This window comes from Daucus carota, chromosome 8 (genome assembly GCF_001625215.2).
Source record: "Daucus carota subsp. sativus chromosome 8, DH1 v3.0, whole genome shotgun sequence".
NCBI classification, from domain to species: Eukaryota; Viridiplantae; Streptophyta; class Magnoliopsida; order Apiales; family Apiaceae; genus Daucus; species Daucus carota.
Window position 1 is genome coordinate 19,013,638 of NC_030388.2, and position 22,502 is coordinate 19,036,139.

A 22,502-nucleotide genomic window follows, 5' to 3' on the forward strand; every position below is an offset into this window, starting at 1 on the left:
AAAACAACTTAGAAAATACAAGCTGAAAAAGTATTACAGAACTGTCCAGATTGGGCATACTTTTTTCGTATCACTAAAGAAATTCCCGATTTGAAGCTCAGTGTAGGTTGAAGATGTTATTGTTCAAATAACGAAGAAGACAATACTTACTATTGAACTCTTTTAGTAGGGGACAGAGAGACTTATGGTCGGGAGAGTATCAAATTGCAGAAAAGGGTAACAAATTGACATTATATAATCCATGTAAAACAATACCAGGGTTCCCAAAATGGATTCCAAATTCTACCTAGCTACTGCTTACATAAAGAATTGTAATTAGCTATGCCTATATGAATACAATAAGGGTCTTTACATCTAATACGATTTAAAACAAACAAAATTTGTCTCGTAAGCTTTCCAATTTGGGGAAATTTACCATTTCTTATTTATATTCTTTAAAGGGACATCAGAGAAAGCTAAATAAATTTCACTTGATGAATTTAAACCCTGGACTCCTAACCATACCAACTAAAATTCAAGTCCAGACATATTAGAAATTTTTTGAGAAAAATAAGGTAAAAAAGAGTAGAGCAACTCCGAACAAAAGGAACGTTTAATATGCACTAGGAAATGTAAATAGTACTATTTGTAACTACTACTGCAAAGCTCCCACAAATAGTTAATAGGAGAAATTTAACAAGATTACTTAGCCAGACGAAAAGTATACTATCACAATTTACGGTACATAGGGTGTACCGTTACTATCAGAGCCAAGTACATGAAGGTTGAGGATTACGGAATGACTTCAAAATTTGAAACCAACAACCAGAAACTGCCAGCAACTTGAAGCCTTCAAATAGAAAGAGCATGAAACAACTATCATATGGGGCACGAACCTTGTACAAAATACAAAAGGCACGAACATTGTACAAAATACAAAAATATGTTGCTAGATCACACAAATTTTAGAAGTAATTTAAAGTTTAAAGGAGCGACTAATTAAAAACTATTAAGGAGGAGCTAAAACAACACTATTACTCATCTCGCAGAAGATTCATGTTCTATTTCAAGAACTTACAGATACCACCATAAACGCTGTACCTGCCTATTTGGAAGTAATTACTAGCCAATATGCATTCCATGATCCTCATAAACCAATTACATCCTGCTGAGAACCAACACTTCCCAGTATCTTAATTATAATGTTTGCAAATACTGATGTTATTTTTGAACTGCCAATGATATTATAAGTATCTAGCACAATCAACAAATTCGCAGCTTCTACCAACACCCTAATATCATATGTATCTAGCACAATCAAAATTTTAAATATTTCTAACAACTTCTACTTCTCCTCTCGCTGATCCTCGAAGATCCACATTCCAAACTCATACCACTTCTTCACTAGATTAGCAAAACAACTCCAAACACTACAATAAGGTCTACCCCAATCACTAACAGCCTTAAACAACCAAAATTAATCAAAGATATAAGGCCGTGGCAATCCGAGAATTGACAATTTATAAACAATGGCTGTCATCAAATAAAACATTTCCAAACATATATATTGTTAAATCAATTTCTTGACAGTATCTCAACACAACACCAGTACAAAAATATATATGATCTCATTCACAAGAAACACATCAAAAAAAACATAGAACCCCTCTGTTACATTCAATTCACAAACACAAAAAATTGAACAAAACGCAAAAACATAAAAAGGGTAAAAATACCAAAAATCGAAGAACATGGGGGCTAACAAATCGAAAAATCATGCCGGATGAGAAGTGGCAACACCAACATCATCATCAACAACGATCTTGGCAGGTGGGTTAAGAGGAGCACGAATTCTATCATCATCATCAGGATCATAATCAGGGTTAAGACTTCGATCAATGGCTTCACGGCCCTGTTCGAGACATGGCTTACAAGCAATCTCGATTGTAATCCAGCCCAATACTATTCCTGCGATTGCTATTATCGCTGCTGTCACCCCTCCCATCGTGTTTACACACACTCTCTGTATCTATTTTTATCTCAAAGCTGTCTCAACTCGTTTGCCGGTAATATTCCGGTTTCATATATAAAACGATTATTAATATTTCCTACTATTTTGATTTAGGGAAATTTCCGGTGTCATTCTCCTTTTAACTTTTTTAAATGGTGTTATTTTTTTGTAACTTATAGCTAGTGTTCAAAAAAAAATAAAAAAAAATTCACTGATATGTTGATTCCACTCTGATCCAAATAAAAATCTTCTATTTATCTAAAGAAATTTTTGATAAATATCCTATAAGCAATGTCTAGTATTTTAATGAGAAAATGCCCAAAATAACCAATCTTCAGTGACCATATATCCAAAATACATACTCTCGGCAAAAGCGTCATTTTTAACCACACAGCCACGCTATCCACAAATGCGTATATCATATAAAATTAATGATTGCATAGAGATTGTTTTTTCTTTATATAGAGCTCCTGAGGTTAACTCAAAATTCAAATAATTTCACAGGTACATACACACAGACAAATGTTACATGCTCTGTTGACGTTGGTGAGATTTGGAAAAAAAGTCTGGGTAGTCTGCATCTCCATTCTCCAGTGAGAGTTGATGAGATGGTTGAAGACAATCTATTCTTGATTATCCAGAGATGTTAGGTATAGATTTAATATACCAAACACAATTCATGTGTGTCTGTCTAGTCTAGTTGGTGGAGGTTGGTGGAGAGTCAAGATCTGGCTGACTTGCGCGCGTGTTCCGAAAAAATGCGCATGTATCACATGCGTATACTTTAAAATCAGTTTTATAAAAAATAAATAAATTTAAACACGGAGATTCAAAATGCGTCTTCCTATACGCATCCTGAGTATGCGTAATTTTGTGGTTATTTTGGATACTCATACCGAATGTGGGTATTTTAGACCTGCTCTTATAAAAATTGGTTAATTAAGGTTTTCACCCTATTTTAATCTCATGCTTTTTTAAATAGATGTTAAAATTTAAGTAAACAACTTAATTGGTCATTTACACCTCAATAATTTTCACTTTCAGCAATCCACTGTGCTTACAAATATTATTTATAAGGATAAAGAATAACCCGTAATTTAAAATTTCAGAAAGTATTCTAAGAAATATACTTTATTATATTTTTGTACTATTAATTTTTTCAATCGGAAAGTATATGAAATATATTTTATTATATTCTTGTACTATTAATTTTTTCAAAAAAATATCATTTTTTTTGTCTAATTTGTGGTTCTCTTGTAATTTAACATTTTACTAACATTTGGAGAATAGAATATATTATGTGTAAAAAAATAAAAGATACATTCATAAGTTGAAAATAGGAAATAATATTACTTGAAAAAGTCAAAAACACAAAGATATCATTGAGAATCTCCTTTTAATTTATTTATATGAAATGCTAAAATCAAACTTATGAGTTATAGTATATAAAGACATAGAATAAACCCTAATTTAAATATTATGAAAGTATTTTAAGAAATATACTAATTTATTATATTCTTGTACGGTTAATTTTTTCAAAAGATATTATTTTTTTATTTATGTTTTGTGGTACCCTTGTAATTTAACATTTTACCAACATTTGGGAATAGAATATATTATGTGTAAGAAATATAACTTATCACTCATAAGTTGAAAATACGAAATAATATTATTTGAAAAAGTCAAAAACAAAAGGATATCATTGAGAATTTCCTTTTTATTCATTTATATGAAATGCTAAAATTAAATTTATGAATGATTATGTTTTTTGACAAACAAATGGCTTTATTAAGAGAAATTATTGATCAGATCCAGTCAGGACAAACCCTCAAACTGTCAACTACAATTAGCTAATTGTGAAACAAATAACGACCCAAACAAATAGTCGTTTTATTTTTAGATCGTTTAACACATTGAATATTCAAATTTTTTAGTCTAAAAAATATTACAATAACATATCAAGCAATCCATCTAAGCATCATCTATAGTCCAACATGCCCAACATTCAGAACTATTAGTTACATCAATTGCTATTGGAGTAACAAATGACCTCAAAATATGAAGAAATTTTTGTTGCGAAATGCGAGCTCTTGCGATATTCATTCACCGACCCAGAATCAATGTGAGACTTACAAATCACCCAAGATAACATAGGAATCTTTTCCAGAAGCACTTTCGACAATCGTACGAAAATACACACAAATCTCAAAATACAACATACTAACATCTCAAAAATATGTGCACGACTAACAAACTCTGATGACAAGGTCCCCAACAAGACCTCACAGATCTTGGTGTCATTGAAAAACTAAAATATGAAAGAGATGATGAAAGAGCGCAAATGGCTTAATCGAATTAAAAGATAGAGAAATGGCGGCTAAAACCCTAATTACGGGAGACTCTCAATACAGAAGAGGCAGAGAGAAGACCCTGTTAGGGATCATTACTTATGGAGATATTATTTAAGATTATAACCACTACACATTTGTTTTTTTGTTAGGATAACTACACATTCATTACAATACATGTATTAATTTCTTTTTTTGAATGTTCTAAAATAATGAACCTTCTCTTTATAACATTTATTTAAAATTATTATAACAACACGTTTATTCATATATATAGTATATTTTCTTAACATTCACTATCTCATTTTATGTAGTCCAAATTAAAATATGATATTCAACTCTTAAAAAGCGTGTCAGTCAAACTGACTCATATAAAAAGTTACTTATATTAGCTCCACAACTACATATAAATGTGATTTTCGTGTCTTTACATATAATTTTATTTTTAAGAGAAGACAAACTCCTTAACACGTTTTTCAAAAGTTATTAGAGAGATCTTTCAACAACGGTTGTTTCTCTCTTTAGCAAAATTAACTACTTATCATGATTGAATATCCGAACAAATTAAACGTGAGATTTGCGAAAAATCAAGAATCTTAAAATTTGGAATTAATATTGACGTTTATGTGGGCATGCTATATATAATTATATATGATGTCCAAGCTTTTGTCTTAAACACACAAACACTTGTACAACTATAAAAGGTTAATAGAAAATATTAACCTTATATGTCCGGTATCTCCAAAATATTGAAATAGTTTCAATAGAAAATCACAACATTGTTGAGATAGGATAAAACTAACAGCATAAAAGTATTGATCTTTGTTTCTTTATAAAATTACTAAAATTTTAGTTACTTATTTGTGACACACATATAAGTAATATAATATCATATAAATTAAAATAGTTAATATAAGCAGCTTCAGAACTCAGTGGCAGTGCAGTGTATTCTCAGCGTCCTCTGATGTCTCTTGTTCAGATTTTAGATGTTAAATAAAATGAGAAAATAACGTGGTCGGCAGGATTCGAACCTGCGCGGGCGAACCCACATGATTTCTAGTCATGCCCGATAACCACTCCGGCACGACCACAGGATGGAAAAATTTAGCTCTGGTAGCTCTGTGGCTAACAAACACAAATATTCAGTACATGTTTCTTACTAATCTCAACTTCTCGTTAACCAAGCACTTCGTACAAATTTATGAAAATTAGCAGCAAGGTATGTACGTAAGCCTGCACGCGCACAAGCAAACGGCTAAGCTGGTAGTATAGCTGATTGTCATCTCTGTCAACTGTAAAATTTCGTGATCAAAGAGAGTGAAGCGTTTAAAAAATCAATTGTTTGCCAGGGCTTTCATGTCAGAGAGTATTAGTAGCAACCAAAATGTCTTGAATACACCGGGAAGCCTTTCCCGGTTTAACCTAGTTTTGTGTTCACTTCCCAAATTAACCTATTTTGTTCAATTATTTCTAAAATTACCTTTTTTCAACCCTTATCAAAACTAACCTAGTTTTTATATTTTCTAATCTTTAGTTTTAATTATAAATTATACAATATTATTAACAAATATACATATATACTGAATTAATATTTTAATATTATATTTTCAATAATAAATGAAAATATAAAAATACAATAATTCAATTATACTTGCTTGAATATAATATATATTATATTTTTTTCTATTTTGTTTCACATATTTCTTGTTTGAGCAATTAAAAAATGTTATTTTTGAAGGCATATTGAGGGCTTTAAAAAACATGGTTTGACATATATCTTTTTTCATTTTTTTCTTCGGTATTCAAACATTAACTTTGACTTTGGAACAAACTAAAAATCTAGAAAAAAATATAATGCGTTGTTATAGTATTTTAAGGTCCGAAAGTGACTACAAAATAGACCCCACCGCCTTATATTTTTTGAAACAGACCCCACTACATTATTGATATCAGGAATGATCAAATATGAAATCTAGACAACCAATAGATACGAAGATATTGAGATAATGTTTTATCTTTAAAATTTATTGAAATATCTAAAAGCAGTGGTTAATATGCATGTAATCTTGACAACTCATCAAAACATTGAAAAAAATTACTCTTATCCTATCTCTAAAGTGCCTATATATACAAACCAATCTGCACAAACAAATCATTATTAAAACAAAACAAATTAATTTGTAAATGGATAATGAAAGTTTTCTAGATTTGATGGAGAGAACAAATGTAGTGTTTAATTTAAGTGAAAGTGGTCATTTAATTTCTCCACACGAGTCCGAGAGTGATGAAACCGATGGTGATGATGGAGACAATCCCAATTCGGATTCAGCAAGTTCTGATAGTGAAGAAGGAGACAATCCAAGCACAGCAGTCAGCACACATGTACCTAGTGTCCCATGCTTTTACCTACAAAAATGTCTCAAGTGATTTTTCTAATGCCTCTAATTTTAATCCTCTTGGTAGTAGTATTTTTCAAGGTCAGTGTTTTGAAGATAAACAATCTGCCATCGATTCAATTAAGTCTGATCACATAAGGGAGTCTAGAAATTACCATGTGGTAAAAAGTACTCCAACGGTATATGAAGGAAAATGTGTAGTAGATGACTGTTCATGGTCATGTTACTTTAAGAAAGAAATATGGCTTCTTTGAAATCACCAAACTACCTGCTGAGCATACTTTTCTTTTAATGACAATTGAACGAGATCATCAGAAGCTTAGTTCGAGTATAATTGCAAGTACTATAAAACAAGTAAGGTTCTAATTTTGTTTATTTTTTCACTTGATATTTTTGATATGTAAGAGTATATTTTTGATAATTTATTACATGTGATTAGGTCTTGGAGAGTCCATCAATAAACGGGAATAATATTATGACTCAAATGACAAGTATCATGTGGGTTATAAGAAGGCGTGGCTAGGAAAACAAAAGACAATATCAGATGTTTATGATAATTAGACGACTTCGTACTCCAAACTTTCAAAATTGTTAAATGCACTGATGTACTATAATCTAGGAACTATTACTTTAATTGAAGCTAAAGCTGATGTTACAAGAGTCGATACATCTGTAAACGTGTGTGGTGGACATTCAAACCGATGATAAAGAGGTGGCAACATGCTCGACCAGTTATCAACATTGATGGTACATTTTTAAAAGGAAGGTATACTGGAGTTTTATTAATTGCAATGGGGTTCGATTCAAATAACCAACAATATCCGCTTGCGTTCGGTTTAGTCGATAAAGAAACAACCTCCAATTGATCTTGGTTCTTGTGTCATCTTCGAAGATATGTATGCCGGGAAAGAATGGGTGTTTGCATCATTTCACATGTGTATTAGTACTAATGAATTATTGTATTTTAATATTTTAATTTATTATTGAAAATATAATATTATAATATTAATTCAGTATATATATATTAATAATATTGTATAATTTATAATTATAACTAGATATTAGAAAATATAAAAACTAGGTTAGTTTGGGAAGAATTGAAAAAAAATTGAACAAAGTAGATTAGTTTGGAAAAAGTAAACACAAAATAAGGTTAGACAGAGAAAGACTTCCACATACCGGTACGTTAATGGTACAGTACCCCGAAAGACACGGCATGAAGAGTTGGTCTGCTTTCTAAGGTCTGATCAAATTGGAAACACATACCATTCTGCAAAAGCATACAGTAAACATTTGGTCGCCATGGAACCGGATAGTTTGGATTTTAAGGAGAAAAAAGACTCTAGCCAGTAACCATACTGGGAAGGAAAAAAACCTTCTTGAAAACATTTTGAACAAAACATAAATAACACATACATTTTACAGTGATAAAAGCAGTGTCTACTGTGAATATCTTGTCTCCCAGCTGGAATGTTTTCCTTGGAATTATTTAAATGGGCTTGATGTATACTCCCTCAAAATGCATAATTAAACAAATACAATGAAATGTTTGCAATACTATATGGAATGAAAAAGTTGAAGTCAAATTGAGCAAAAACATTTTAGTTGGCATCTCCGTCAAGTTAAAGAACAGTGATAAATTGAGGTAATGATAAGCATTATAACCTACAGAACTACACAGAAGTGAGAATGTTGAAATGAGTTGCAACCACTTCCATGTAATGGAGTTGAGGTCAGCTTACAGTGACCTCTCCATTGTCTCTTAGGAATGCATATATTATATATAGAAGAGACTCTTCCTTTCTGTATGCAGATGAAAAGTTAAGAAGAAAATCTACAATCTTTCTTTTTCTTCCTTTTTACTGGCAGTCTGGCATGAATGTCAAAGGCCAGAGGAGTTCCATACCAGAGGATTGCAAAACAAACGTGGTCGGCAGGATTCGAACCTGCGCGGGCGAACCCACATGATTTCTAGTCATGCCCGATAACCACTCCGGCACGACCACGGGATGAGGAAATTTTGCTCTATTACCTCTCTGGCCAACATTCAGTAAAACAATTTTGCTCTATTATCTCAAGTTCACTTTCAAAACACCTCAGATAAATCTGTAAAGATAATTTCATAATATCCACGAAACATAGTAAGTTACAGTCACGGGAGGTCATTTTGCGAGATGGCTAGCAAAGTAACCAAAAACAATTGTATACTTCCAGAAATCACAACTTCCATAGGAATAACTTCCTACTGCATACCAAACAAGCACCTGCAAGCCCTTCACTGCACAGCTTGTACACATCTTACTGTTTTAAGTTTATACCAAGATATTGTATTAAAAAGTTACTATAAAATGAGAAAGACTCTTGCAGAGGGCATCTTTATTGGTTTACTCAACCTACATTTAGTAAGAAACAGAATAAAGTGTCCATTTGTAGTTAGCATTTCCGTCTATGTTATACAATGGTAATTAATATGAAAGGGTCTTTCTAGTGTGTGTCCATCGGCACACACTAACAACTACTTTTTAATTAGATGGAATATTTTGATTAGTGAAAATTTTTATGCATGCAGAGAGACTTGCGAAACAATTGAAAGCCTAACACTTAACTAAAAAATGGTTGTTAATGACTTAATGTGTGTCAATGAGCACACACTAGAAAATCCGAATATTAAAACAAAGAATATTGTCAGCGAATATACATCAAGAACATGGAACATTTGTTAATGCTAGGCATGCTAGCAAAAAATAGCTTGCTATTGTCACGAACCTTGCTCTTTAACCAGCAGATTAGCAATATAAAGTACGTATGTGAATTACTGAACGGCCCGGGACAGTACAACATTACAAAGACCAACATAGCTACCATAACACCACTGCCGTAGTGTTACGGGCCTATTTGACTTTACTTAAAAATTACAATACTTTTATTCAAAGTAAATAAGTCATTGGGCTTTTTGAAGCAAAAGCAAACTTCCGGGCCACAATATTATAATACCTTCTATCACCAATGTTGTGTTTGATTGGGGAGAATAGAATGAAATGAGTAAAATTACTTGAAACTAATAGAGATAGGTGAGAAGTTTTGAAAATAAATTTAAGTGAGTGCACAATTGTTATGATGAGATTTGAGAAGGAATTAGAGGTAGGAAAGAATGAAGCATTCCATCTCAAATTGAAGGTATGATCTTTAGCACATGATATAAAGAATGGAATGAAGTAAGGAATGAAATTTGTTAACGATTGCCCATAATATAGTTCATTTTTTATTTCAATCCTTCCGGAATCATTCACCCAACCAAAAACAACACAAGTATTATAATCTCATATTAATGAAATAAAACAATGATTAGCATATGAATTCATGAGATTATAATCTCTTGTCATTGAGATAAATAAGACAATAATAGGGGAGTAATATAATCTCTCCAAAGAAACATGTCCTATGTTTTATCCTGTCATGTTCTGAGAGTACAAAAAAGTGATCATGGATCACAACTCCAGAACTAGCCCAGCATGGTTCTGACTTAAAAGCACTAGTGAACTACCATAATCTCTTAATCCAAAATTTTACGCTTCAAACATCTAATACCAAATTAATTTCCAATGAATTCTCTCCTTTTAAGTACCCTTCATGCCATGCGGCACACAAAATATATAAATGATGGGTTTATTCTTTGTTGTCTCAGGACACCGGTCGACTCTGCTTGTTCTAAAAAGTATTGGAACTAATATTCATTTGTTGGGCATACAAGTCTAAATTGTATAAAAAGAAAAATGACCATACGAATTTGTGAGGGAAAACAGAATACTCTATGCTTTGTAGTAATTGATTATGTTTTTTGGACTTGTATATAGAGTTCTGTGCTTGTGGGAGTCGGGATCGGGAATGCATGAGCCAGACTAGGTATAGTTTTCTGGACTCTATAATGAATTTGACATGGTGGGCTTGATTGGTAATGGGCCACACTAGGTCTTGCTTCACTTCATTGTGAATCAGTTTGCTTTTAAATTTCTGTTTTTTCAGATACAAGTTTAATTAATTTTTAATAATTAAATATTCTAACAACAAATTGTAGATTTAGATGGCATTTCTCTTTTGATCAAATATTTTTTGGATCATCCAATTAGCCCAGCAACTATGACACACGGCAAAATCAAACTTCCAAAACAAGAGATCAAAAAAAAAAGTATAACATGTTTTCTGGAGACGATAATTCGATAAATTATATAGCACCGGAAGCGTACGTGGTCGTTTCAACAACTTTAATCTCCAAAAATCGTTGCAAAACAACTTTTTTGTTTTAATTGCTCAAGCTTTGTCTTGACAATGTTATATTTGACTAATTTTTTCCACTTGTACAAAAGTAAAACACACTTAGATATGTATTTTACCTAACTCAAAGCGTCTTAAAAATTTTATCGAGCCAAAACAGAAAGAGCAAATTTATAACAAATTAAATTCTGCTTTGAGTAGAGGTTTTTGGCTGTAGTTGTTATTATATTAGGTGGAGGACATGGACAGTCTAAGTGGCATTATGTGGCTCATGACAATCTGCCGGTGCTTATGAATATATTTGTACGAGTGGTGCCACTTTCATCACCCCCATTTCTTGAATGTGTGAGTATATATATACGATCAAGTTGTGAATTATGTATATTGATCATATATTAAATCAAGTACCAAGTTGGTCGAGTAGTCAGCTTCGTTAATTAATCGATCCATAGGTTGTGGAGAGAAGTAAAAAGTGCAAATAGGTAGTTACTAGTTAGATTTTATAGGTGTGACGCCAAACAACACCAAACAAAAATGTGTGGGAATCCCGGGTAGTACTCGTACAAGACTACAAGCTAGCCAGAAAATCTCGTGGCCAAGATATCGATTCCTGTATGCATTCATTTAGGTGGCCATGATTGAAGCAACATGTATATGCCAGGATGTCATCATGGCTTGGGGAATCCTTATTAATGTTGTCACCATAATGGTTTTGAAAATTAAGAAACTGCTAACAAAAATTCAAATATGAAATTTAAGAAACCGGTGATGAGGTGAAGGTGCAATTGCGGACTACAAGAGTTCATATCTATGGCGAATAGGTCAATATATAAATTATACTCATTTAATATTCACAAACTCACAAACTCTTTTTATGTGATTGAAAATGAATCAAGCATTCATTTTTCAAAAACCACGTTCAAACAAGCTCAAACAAAATGGGACGGAAGGAGTATCATTTTGACAAAAAAAAATTCCCTAAATACTTATGTTTCATTGACGACATTTCTAAATTGTACGGTGTACATTGTACTCACTAATGATCCCCCTAGTTAGGGTTTAAATATTAGTTTTCGTGTTTAGTGGATGCATGAAGTTGAAGTAGGATTCTGTGGCTCATATGACAGTCATCCGGTGATGATTGATACTAATATGTACTCCCTCCGTCCCTCCGAATTATATACGTTTGGATTGGACACGGAGATTAAGAAAAGTGTATAAAATAAGATAAAGTAGTGGGAAAGAGAAAAAAAGTGTGTAAAGTGGCGGGACCCATCAATATTTAATTGATAGATTTGGAAAAGTAGATGAAAGTAGTGGATGGTTGAGACTTTTATATTATAAAAAGTTACTATTTTAGAAAAGTTTTGAAATGTATAGAATTGAGTGGGACATCCAAAAAAGGAAAGTGTATAGAATTCAAAGGGACGGAGGGAGTAACTACTTTGCTGGAAAAGGTTGAGGTCATAATACACTTGCATATATAATGCATACAATCGTGAAAACCAATGGATTCTATAGTACCAAGTTGCTGCTGCATAGTCGCTTCGTACATGGGTCCGAGGTTGTTTGCGTATGCAGAAAAAAGCAAAAATTATTGGCAAAGCTTGTTTGCCTGCATATGTTTGTGGATAGTAATGCGCTTTTCTGTCCTTAGATTTCATGTTCATGTACGTACGTAGTTACGTGTGTGGAATCGGCCGAGCCAAACAAGTTATATATGTAGTTCACGAAGCCAAACAAAGTTTAAATATTTATTTTCTGTATTACACCGAGGAAAAAATATGTATATATACCTGCAGGGGAGAGCACGGTAAGAGCAACTCCACCGAACCGGGAGAGGCCCTTGTTTAAACCCTCGAGCTGGCAACTCAACAGTACAAATTATTGCCAACATCCCAGTTTTATACTTCTCCGACCCATAAAAACTGTTATAGCAGGAATATAATTCTCATTGTGTATCTTGGTTAATTGCAGCGGTAAAAATATAGTCAACATCTTTTACCATTGCAACAAATTAGTCTATTTGCGATGAAAATTAAGCTTGAGATCTGTTGTAAATTCTTTATTTATGATAAAATATTTCTATCTTTTTTCTCAAATAATAAGTTCGAAAAAATGTCACAATTTTACACATGCTTCGTAAGTACGGTGAAGCGTGGTAAGTTTGACCTGGTGGACCTACAATTTCATTTCAATATTAAAAATTAATATTACGACGAATATTTCGTAGTATGATAGACATTTTTATGACGGAACCCTCCATCATATGTATATTGTGGGCCCCAATTTCATAATGACTAATTTTGATCTTGGGACGGAACTTTCTGGTGATAGTCATCTTATTACGACAGAATCTATTATGAAATTTGGTCATAAGAGAGAAAGCTGAAACATAGGACATTTTTATTTACGTCGTAAGTTCAAGTTATAATATTACATAATTTGTTGTATTCCCATCATTTTATGACATTCAAATCTTGTCGACATATTCAATTCCGGTTCAATATGTTTTACTACTATAAGAGGTCGTTTTTTACAGGTCGTTTGATTGACAAGTTACTTAGGGATTTGAAATACTTAAGTAACAATTTATCCAGTTGTTTGGTTTACTAAAAACACGTGAAATCCAAGTTAATAATAAATTGCATATCTAGGAAGTAACTTACCCACTCCTCCTCGGTTACTCACATTTTCTATCTAACATATCACGTTTCTTATCTTTCCATCTTAAATATGTGTGTTTTTGTGTTCTACATATCACGTTTCTTATCTTTCCATCTTAAATATGTGTGTTTTTGTGTTCTAAGTTCTCAAGTAGAGATGTGAAGAAGCCGATAGGTGGTTATATACGTCAAGGAGCCCAATTGTCTCCATAAAATAGTGACACTTGGTGCTTGGCCTTTAGCTTTCGAGCTTCTAAGAGCATCTCCAATGGTTGGCACCCTTCAAGGGTTGTCAATTTTGACACATAACTCAAAATATTATTTTTTTTATATTCTCACTCTTCCAAATCATTTTTAATACTCTTCTATTAAAATACACTCCAATGGTTAGCACACCAAGATGCCAACTTTATTATTAGAGAAATGATATTTTATGTAGTATTGGGGCCACAAATTTATATTTTATGTATTATTGGGACCACAAAAGAAGTTGGCACCCAGTGGCGGACCCAGAAATTATGTCTAGTGGGTTCCTTATAAATACTTTAAATATATAAACAAGACAATCATTTTTAAAAAAGTTTATATGATAAATGCTTTAGGTTTAGGATTGTTCCCAACACGTTTTCATGGTTCCAAAATTGAAGTTAATTTCTTAAAAAAAAAAAAAATCCATTATATAATTGGAAAAAAGGCATGTAATTTGAACTTAATCAGTTAATTAAATAAATAACATTATTATTAAACAGATATACGTAAAAAGTAGTATATTGTATCCTACAGAAGCGCACACACTCTTGGAGAAGAACACATGTACTAATTTAAAAACTCGCTAACCCACTACAAACCAAACTAACAAAGGATGAGTCATGGAGTTTTTCTACAGCTGCTTTCTATTCGGCTCCTGAACTAGTGGGTTCCTTCCGTCAGTTTTAATGAATTTTTCTTACAAATTAACTTATAATTTTGTTTCAGCAGAAAATCAAGTGGGTTCCTGGGCACCCATAGCTCAAGCTATGGGTCCGCCCATGTTGGCACCCTACTTTATGGGTTGCCAACTTTTGGCACCCCAAAGCCAACTCACTTGGCACCCCAATAGCACTCCAACATCTCCAATAGGGTGCCAACGAGAGTACTGGTTCATGTCATGCCACATGACATTGGCACCCCTCTTGACACCTCCATTGGAGATGCTCTAAGATGATGAGATGTGAGAAACCCTACTTAATTTAGATGGATGGTTACTACTCCTGTCTCCGCAAGTGGATTATTTGAACTAGACATACGGTTCTATTCTCCGGCCAATAGGATCCTTGTCCTGAGGTTTCCACCAATGACAAATCGAACCTGTTAATAAAAAGCAACAAACCTATGAGAAACACATGCAAGACACTGACTAAAGGTTGAAAACATAAAAGCTGTCATTCGTCCTTTCATCTGTTTGTACTAATTACAATTATGAGTATCTTTTTTCTTGAAACTTCTATTGTATTGATTTGATCTGTGCAAGTTGCCGTGAACCTTGTGGCAGTACTGTCAAGCGGGAACTTATCAATTAGCATAAAGTTCTCTTTTTGTTGTCCTTCATGATCCACCATGAACAGCGAGCTGCATCAACTAATGCACCTGTTTACTAATATTTTTGTGTATGCGTTCAACTTAAACCGAGCTGTGAGGTGAATGCTAAGACAGTTTGGTGGCTTAATTATTTTGCCGACCTAACAAGGTCGAGTGGTCTTGGTTACCCTTCGACGTGAGAAAAAGTGTGTTTCTTAGGAAACAAACTAACATGTGTGTCTGCGTGTGTGTAAGAGACATGCCAAACTGTATACATTGATGTGTTGTGCAGTCCATATAAAATTGATTACCTGCTGCAAGGGTTTGAGAAGTGGGATATAATCTTGAGACTCTGTAAACAAGTATTATGACAAAGTTCAAAGCTTGTTTTCTAATTTAGAAATGAATATCGCCACATTTTCTCCTATGGTTATAACACAAATTTCATTACATTCTCCTTCTATTTTATTCCTATTTCACTTCATCCAATTAAAAGCAATTTTGGTTTGAGAGTGTCCTTGAAAATTGTTGTACTTCAAGAAAACATGTTGATAAAAAAAGTCTTGTAAAAATCATATAACGGTTTGATAATGTTTTTGATATTTACATATTTTGATTTAGAATAAAAATATAATAATTTTGGTGAGTTTTGATAATTAAATACAGTATATGATAATTTTCTGCAAAAATTGAAAAAATAGTATATTTTGAAAAAGAATGTGAATACTTGCTTTTTCTTAAAGTGATTTCGACTCAAAAATTACCGTTCTGAAAATAACTTTTTTAAACTTAACAAACAAATTTTAATTTCATGGGAAATCATGGGAAATGGTATATCCAGAGCAGTTTTTTAATTTCAAGAGTAATTTGTAGAAATTTGTACTAAGTTGTATGATTTATGAGAGAATTGAAGTTGCCCTGAAAACAAAAATCTTGCTCTCGAAATAGCATTTTTCCTAAATCATTTCTTTTAATTCTCCGGTGGAGTATTGGCCGATGCAGATTCAAATATTTGCAACTCTTTTTAACTTTTTACTTTCAAAGCGAGTCATGCATACAGACAGAGACCGAATATGTATGCATGTTTAAACACCTATGAGCTATCATTTTCAATTTTTTTTAGTTCTAAGGCTGCTCGTCAGTGTAGCCACTCAATTTGTGCATGGACCGCAGCTAGAAGCTGAAATGTGGCAGCTGCATTGGATAAGATAAATCAGTTCATGTGCACATATAAATGATGTTCGTTTATAAGATATATCTTATATATTCACTTTAAATTATTGCTACATATGTAGGGTGATGGTTGTTATCAATTTGACGGTGACCCAAATTGTAATTCAGACTCTCTCACTAGTAAGATAATTGGTACTATGTCAACCACAGTTCTTTCTTCCTGTCGTATATATGAAACTTAAGATATTTGAAGTTAAAATATTAGTCGTTTGTATAAAGCATATGTAACTATGCAGGATATTTAGTTAAAAAATATCAAAATCAATTCTAATGGTAGATTCTATTTATTTATAAATGTGTTCAGCTAATTGATGTTGACTATATTGGTCCCTCTTCTCTTCATAAAATTTTTATAGTAAGATTTTGGATCATATATTATCATATTTGATATATTTTATTTATAACAACATAAATATTAAACATATAATATTTTTAAATATCATCAACCAATATATCCAATATCATCTCATTATTACAGTGTTTTCCAACTCTTATATGTTGTTAGTTAAGTTATATGGAAAACCTTATTAATTGCAAAATTCTGCCCATAACATTTTGTTAAATAATTAAAATATTTTTGTTTTTTATACAAATATATTGATAATTAATATATTTATTTAATTTTGTTATATAGTGGTCATAAGTCTCTCTCATCACTATTCTCTATCCATTTACTAATTTCATATATATTAAAGAGTTGCAAATGATCGTCTCTTCCCCATCTATACTCATATATCATATACGAAAGTCCTAATAATAAATAAGAGGGCTCATCTTGGAAAAATATTTCATAAATATATATTAAAAGGAGATAGAGACATTCTTTTTTTTAGTAATATTTATCTAGATTAGGATGGAAGAGGTATTTACGTGTAGATTCCTACAAAATAAATGTGTTTTAAGGATGAAATATTAAGATGAAATCATGGATAAAGAAAGAGGTGGCTGTGTATACGTATGTGCCCGGGAAATTGATGTGACCAAGATATTTTGTGTTGAAAGAGAATAGAAAAACAGCCACGTGGTGTGGGGTGCCTCCATTACTTCATTGAGAGGGAAATACGGGGATTTTATTATTTATTTAATTATACACTCGTTTAATCTGGAGCAAGTGAACGAGTGGCCAGCGACTTCACTCACCGAGTTGCCAACTTATTTGCTTCCTTAAGATGATGAGTTAGTTATAGAAGATTAGGCACCAAATTAGTGGTGCGCGTTGAGTTGAGTTAACGTTCACTCATGCGCATCCTGTCAAATTAGGGTAACTTGCATGAGATCCACAAAGATCATTCCTAAATTTGTCATTAATTTGATTCTTACATATAAACTAACCTTCGTATGGGGAATTGGTTGATATTATGTAAATTTCGGCTGCAAAATGTTTTTTCACCCCTTATAAATTATTACATTCGTATATCTGTTAAAGATATAGAAAGAGTTTGGTTCATGATTAATGAGACCCGTGAATAAGAAACCAAACCTTAAGTCAATGTATTGGCATTTGAATTAACAATTTCGTTGACTTGAAATAGGATCCCTGTCCCACTTGTAAAATAAATTATTTTTTACCTTTCTTATCTTTCTCTTGAAACACCCTCTCTCATTCTCTAATTCTATTACTCTTCGTTCTAACTGCCGATTCTCATTCCCATCTATTTTCCAGACACTTGTGTAATATCTTTGACTCAACTCAAATAATTTGTCGATTCCAAGTGGCTTTCAAGAAAACAACCACGTGGTACTGCCTTCTCCCTCAACCGTGTATATAATTCTTCCTCTGAAACTCTCTTAATCAACTTTTTTTTCAACTGTATTTCATCTCCTGAATTACTCCTCACCACTTTTCTGTTTCTTTTAAGTTAATGATAAAGCTCTCTCTGCTCTTCGATATCATTCAAAACAAATCAACATGTCTTTATCATTAGCTGCAACTTCGAATTTTTATAAACTTCAAATCATGAGCGTTCCTTCCTCATCTAGTACAATCAAGCCTTGTTTTAATAAAGCTTGCTGGATTAAATCTTCCCTACAGTCTCCTCTTCAATTACCCGAACAACCTCATTGCTCACATAATATCACGAAAGATGACTCGGGTTCGAGTCCTTCCACACCACGAAGATGGAATTTACTACAAAAGGCGGCAGCCACGGCTTTAGACATGGCGGAGAAGGCCTTGCTCTCGCTTGAAGCCAAACAAACACTCTCCAAGACAGCTGATCCAGCAGTACAAATGGCCGGCAACTTTGCTCCGGTGCCCGAATCATCTGTCCGACAAAATTTACAAGTTATAGGGACCATTCCTGAAGATATATCCGGCGTCTACGTGAGAAACGGTGCAAATCCATATTTCGAGCCTGTTTCCGGACACCACTTATTTGATGGTGACGGAATGGTTCATGCGGTTATGATAAACGGCAATTCGGTGAGTTATGCATGTAGGTTTACGAAAACTGAAAGGCTTGTTCAAGAACGAGATTTGGGTAGACCGATTTTCCCTAAGGCTATCGGTGAGCTTCATGGACACTCGGGTATAGCTCGATTGGCACTCTTTTATGCCCGAGGGCTATTCGGCTTGGTTGATCCGAGCCATGGAATTGGTGTAGCTAATGCTGGCCTTGTTTATTTTAATGGCCGACTTTTGGCCATGTCGGAAGATGATCTTCCCTATCAAATTCAAGTCAGCGAGAGTGGTGATTTAGAGACTATTGGTCGATATGACTTCGAGTCGCAATTGAAGTCTTCGATGATAGCTCATCCGAAAGTTGACCCCGTGTCGGGTGAGCTATTTGCTTTGAGTTATGATGTTATTAAGAAACCCTACTTGAAGTATTTTCGATTTTCTAAAGATGGTGAGAAATCTCGTGATGTTGAGATCCCCTTGGATATCCCTGCAATGACGCATGATTTCGTGATAACAGAGAATTTTGTTGTGATTCCTGATCAACAAGTGGTGTTCAAGCTACAAGAAATGTTGAAGGGAGGTTCCCCGGTTACGTATGACAAAAACAAGATGTCTAGGTTTGGAATTTTATCCAAATATGCCGAAGATTCGTCTGATATTATTTGGATTGATTCACCCGAGAATTTTTGTTTCCATTTATGGAATGCATGGGAAGAACCGGATTCGGATGAAATTGTCATTATCGGCTCATGCATGACACCACCCGACTCCATATTCAATGAATCCGATGAGGGTCTCGAAAGTGTTCTTTCTGAAATTCGGCTAAATTTAAGGACGAGAAAATCTACATGTCACGCCATAATGAGTCCATCAGAGCAAGTGAATATTGAGGTTGGAATGGTGAATCGGAAGAAACTAGGCCGAAAAACGGAGTTTGCCTACTTGGCCATTGCCGAACCGTGGCCTAAAGTATCTGGTCTGGCCAAAGTGAACTTATTTACTGGAGAGGCACAAAAATATTATTATGGCGACGAAAGGTATGGCGGGGAGCCATTCTTTTTGCCTTCAAACTCCGACAGAGAAGACGAGGGACACATTATGGCATTCGTTCACGACGAAAAGACATGGCAATCAGAGCTTCAAATCATCAACTCTGCGAACATGGAATTAGAAGCCACAGTTAAGCTTCCGTCGAGGGTGCCTTATGGATTCCACGGAACATTCATCAGCTCCGAGGAATTGGTACAATAAGTACAAAAATTTGGTAAAATGAAAGAGTGGTAATTAATTGATGTCAGTACCATGCTGGTGTTTCCCCGGACTCTCCTTAACATATATTAGCTAGAAGACATGTATGTAGTTAATCTTGAAGTAATGCTGACCTACGTCGTTAAAAGAGAATTAAAGGGAGCCAAGCTTGTAGCTCGATTGTAATATTGTTAGAGCTCAGCTGGTTTCTTGTGTATATCAAGCTTATCCTTTTTTTTTCCAAACCAATGTCCGGTCATTTTGCGCACATCTCGACTAATCCGGTTGATAAATATTATAGTCCACTTATTTCCAGAATTGTCCAGGAAATGAAACTCGTGACCTCAAGATAGTAAGCCTTAAGCGTTAAGCGTCACTATCCAACCATCTGGACATCCGGTATGATAGGCTTATCCGCTTTGCTTGTAAACACTTGTGCTCACATATATTAAAGTGACGATCTTTCTGTGTAGTTAGATTTTGAATCCCTAAAATAAGGAGTAACATTTTGTTGTTATACGGCTCCACTAATTCTGGAGGATGATCATCTCATTGCCTATATAATTCATAAGAATTCTTCGTTACTCTCTCCTCAAAAATAAAATCCAAAACTATTCCTTTATCGAAGCGATCTTACGTCGGCTTCGCATGTAACACTTGGTTTACTGGGGACAGGATTGGTACAATCTTTCGAGTAACAACATTAGCAAGAAAAACATATCTATCAATGGCACCGGTATTAAGTACTCTATAGTTCGGATCTTTAATAAGCAGGTCTATTAAACAATATATTTTACGTATTACGTACATAGCAGTGTGGATTATCTTTCGCTAGATAAATTTACGCCTGTCCTCAGATTACACTGCATGAAATCTAAGTACATATATTTAATCGTATTTATATTAGGAAAAAGAGGACAAGTGGTGCACTACACTGTCGTCTGGCGAAGTAATTCGATGAATATTAAATTACATATAAGAAAATGAGTGGAGCATAACTGTTTAAGGTTGTAGAATGCATACATCAATTCTTTTGAAAATATAGAACGAAGGAGTAAAGAAAACGAAAAAGAGGACAATTCTTCCTATATGCATAATTAGCCAATAAGCACGTGGATCTAATACTAATAATAACTTGTAAGGAAAGAACAAAGAAAGCGAAAGTAAAATTGAATGCACGTAATATTTTATTTTATGGAGGTTATCCAATTAATTGCTATGTATGTTATAGTAATGTTTTTTACTCGTAGAGGCTTTTGCATCATTGTTGGACGTACAAAATATATTCAACCTTTTCATATTTTGTTGTATTTCTATCAGAGCTCTCAACGATTATTAGTTTTAGGGAGGTAGAAGTCGTATTATTGTTCTGCAGGAGGTGGGATGTTCAAGTGATCAAAGACCATCTCTATTTGTTTGTATCATGTTGAAGCATCATAATAAAGAGGCTTACTTATTTGAAAAATAACATGACTTTTACGTGTTTCAAATTTGTTTATGGCCTGTTTGAGAACTAGGATTTCATTTGAAATTTTGGATTTGATCAAATAACTTGTTTGAAAATTTGGATTTGAATTTCATATGATATCCACACATTCAAATGTTAATATAATTCTGAGAATTTGAAATAAAAATTCAAATCCTATCATTTGAAATTCATCATTTGAAATATAATGTATGTTTCCAAACGCCCCCTTAAATATTTTGTGTTCATTTCTTAATCTCATATATATACTACCTCCGTCTCTCTTGTTTCTTTTATAATTATCTTCAATTACTCGACGCGCATTTTAAAATACATATTACTAATCAAATTATATTTTATAACATTAAAATGCGTGTCGATCGAATATAAATAATTAAGAGGGACGGAGGGAATATGTGATTTGTGTTTAATATTAGTTTTTTATTTGATCACGGTGCATGTTTGGATTGGGATTTTGATTTAATATTACAAAAATTATATGCGTTATTAATTTGATTGCATGTGATATTGTGATTCCATGTTTACATTGTTTTCGGGCTACAGGAGTAAAGTGAACTTAACTTTAATTATATTACTTATTTTTCCTTTTTACTTTTGAAAGTTCATACATAATTTTAATTTCTTTAAATATATTACTAAAATTTTATTTTGTAATATTCTCTCTTGCTGGATTGCAATATGAGTTGCATGTTTCGATATATATAATTTAATTATGTCGGCAAAAAAAATAAAATATGTATCAAAATTGTGATTAAATATATTAAAAGAAAGAGGAACACACACTGCTAACCATACATGAATAAGGTATGATGGGACTACTATGTCTAGTCCCCTCATGTTTGGCAATCGTCCATGCACAACAAACACCTTTACAGAGTTATTATACGGCCTGTATTCATTGTGCG

At 33.3% G+C, this 22,502-nt stretch overlaps 2 protein-coding genes and 2 non-coding genes across 5 annotated transcripts; 1 reads left to right on the forward strand and 3 right to left on the reverse strand.

Annotated features, from left to right (window-relative positions):
* Window positions 1-686: 686 nt before the first annotated feature.
* On the reverse strand, window positions 687-2,053 carry LOC108198706 (outer envelope membrane protein 7). Of its 2 annotated transcripts, none has more exons than XM_017366482.2 (2): window positions 1,716-2,053; window positions 687-829 (listed from the first exon to the last, which is right to left on the reverse strand). In XM_017366482.2, the coding sequence occupies exon 1, from the start codon at window positions 1,982-1,984 to the stop codon at window positions 1,754-1,756; it is 231 nt and encodes a 76-aa protein (XP_017221971.1). In that variant the 5' UTR covers window positions 1,985-2,053; the 3' UTR covers window positions 687-829; window positions 1,716-1,753. The 2 variants fall into 2 exon arrangements, with proteins under 2 accessions (XP_017221971.1, XP_063939372.1); XM_064083302.1 differs by lacking the exon at window positions 687-829 and adding an exon at window positions 859-875.
* Window positions 2,054-5,348: 3,295 nt separating this feature from the next.
* On the reverse strand, window positions 5,349-5,429 carry TRNAS-AGA (transfer RNA serine (anticodon AGA)). The gene has a single exon. It is a non-coding gene; the product is annotated as a tRNA-Ser (tRNA).
* A 3,230-nt stretch (window positions 5,430-8,659) lies between these two features.
* Window positions 8,660-8,740, reverse strand: TRNAS-AGA (transfer RNA serine (anticodon AGA)). Its single transcript has one exon. It is a non-coding gene; the product is annotated as a tRNA-Ser (tRNA).
* A 9,536-nt stretch (window positions 8,741-18,276) lies between these two features.
* On the forward strand, window positions 18,277-20,547 carry LOC108198628 (9-cis-epoxycarotenoid dioxygenase NCED2, chloroplastic). The gene has a single exon (XM_017366396.2). It carries the CDS (start codon window positions 18,372-18,374, stop codon window positions 20,112-20,114), a length of 1,743 nt encoding a protein of 580 aa, XP_017221885.1. The 5' UTR covers window positions 18,277-18,371; the 3' UTR covers window positions 20,115-20,547.
* Window positions 20,548-22,502: the final 1,955 nt, after the last annotated feature.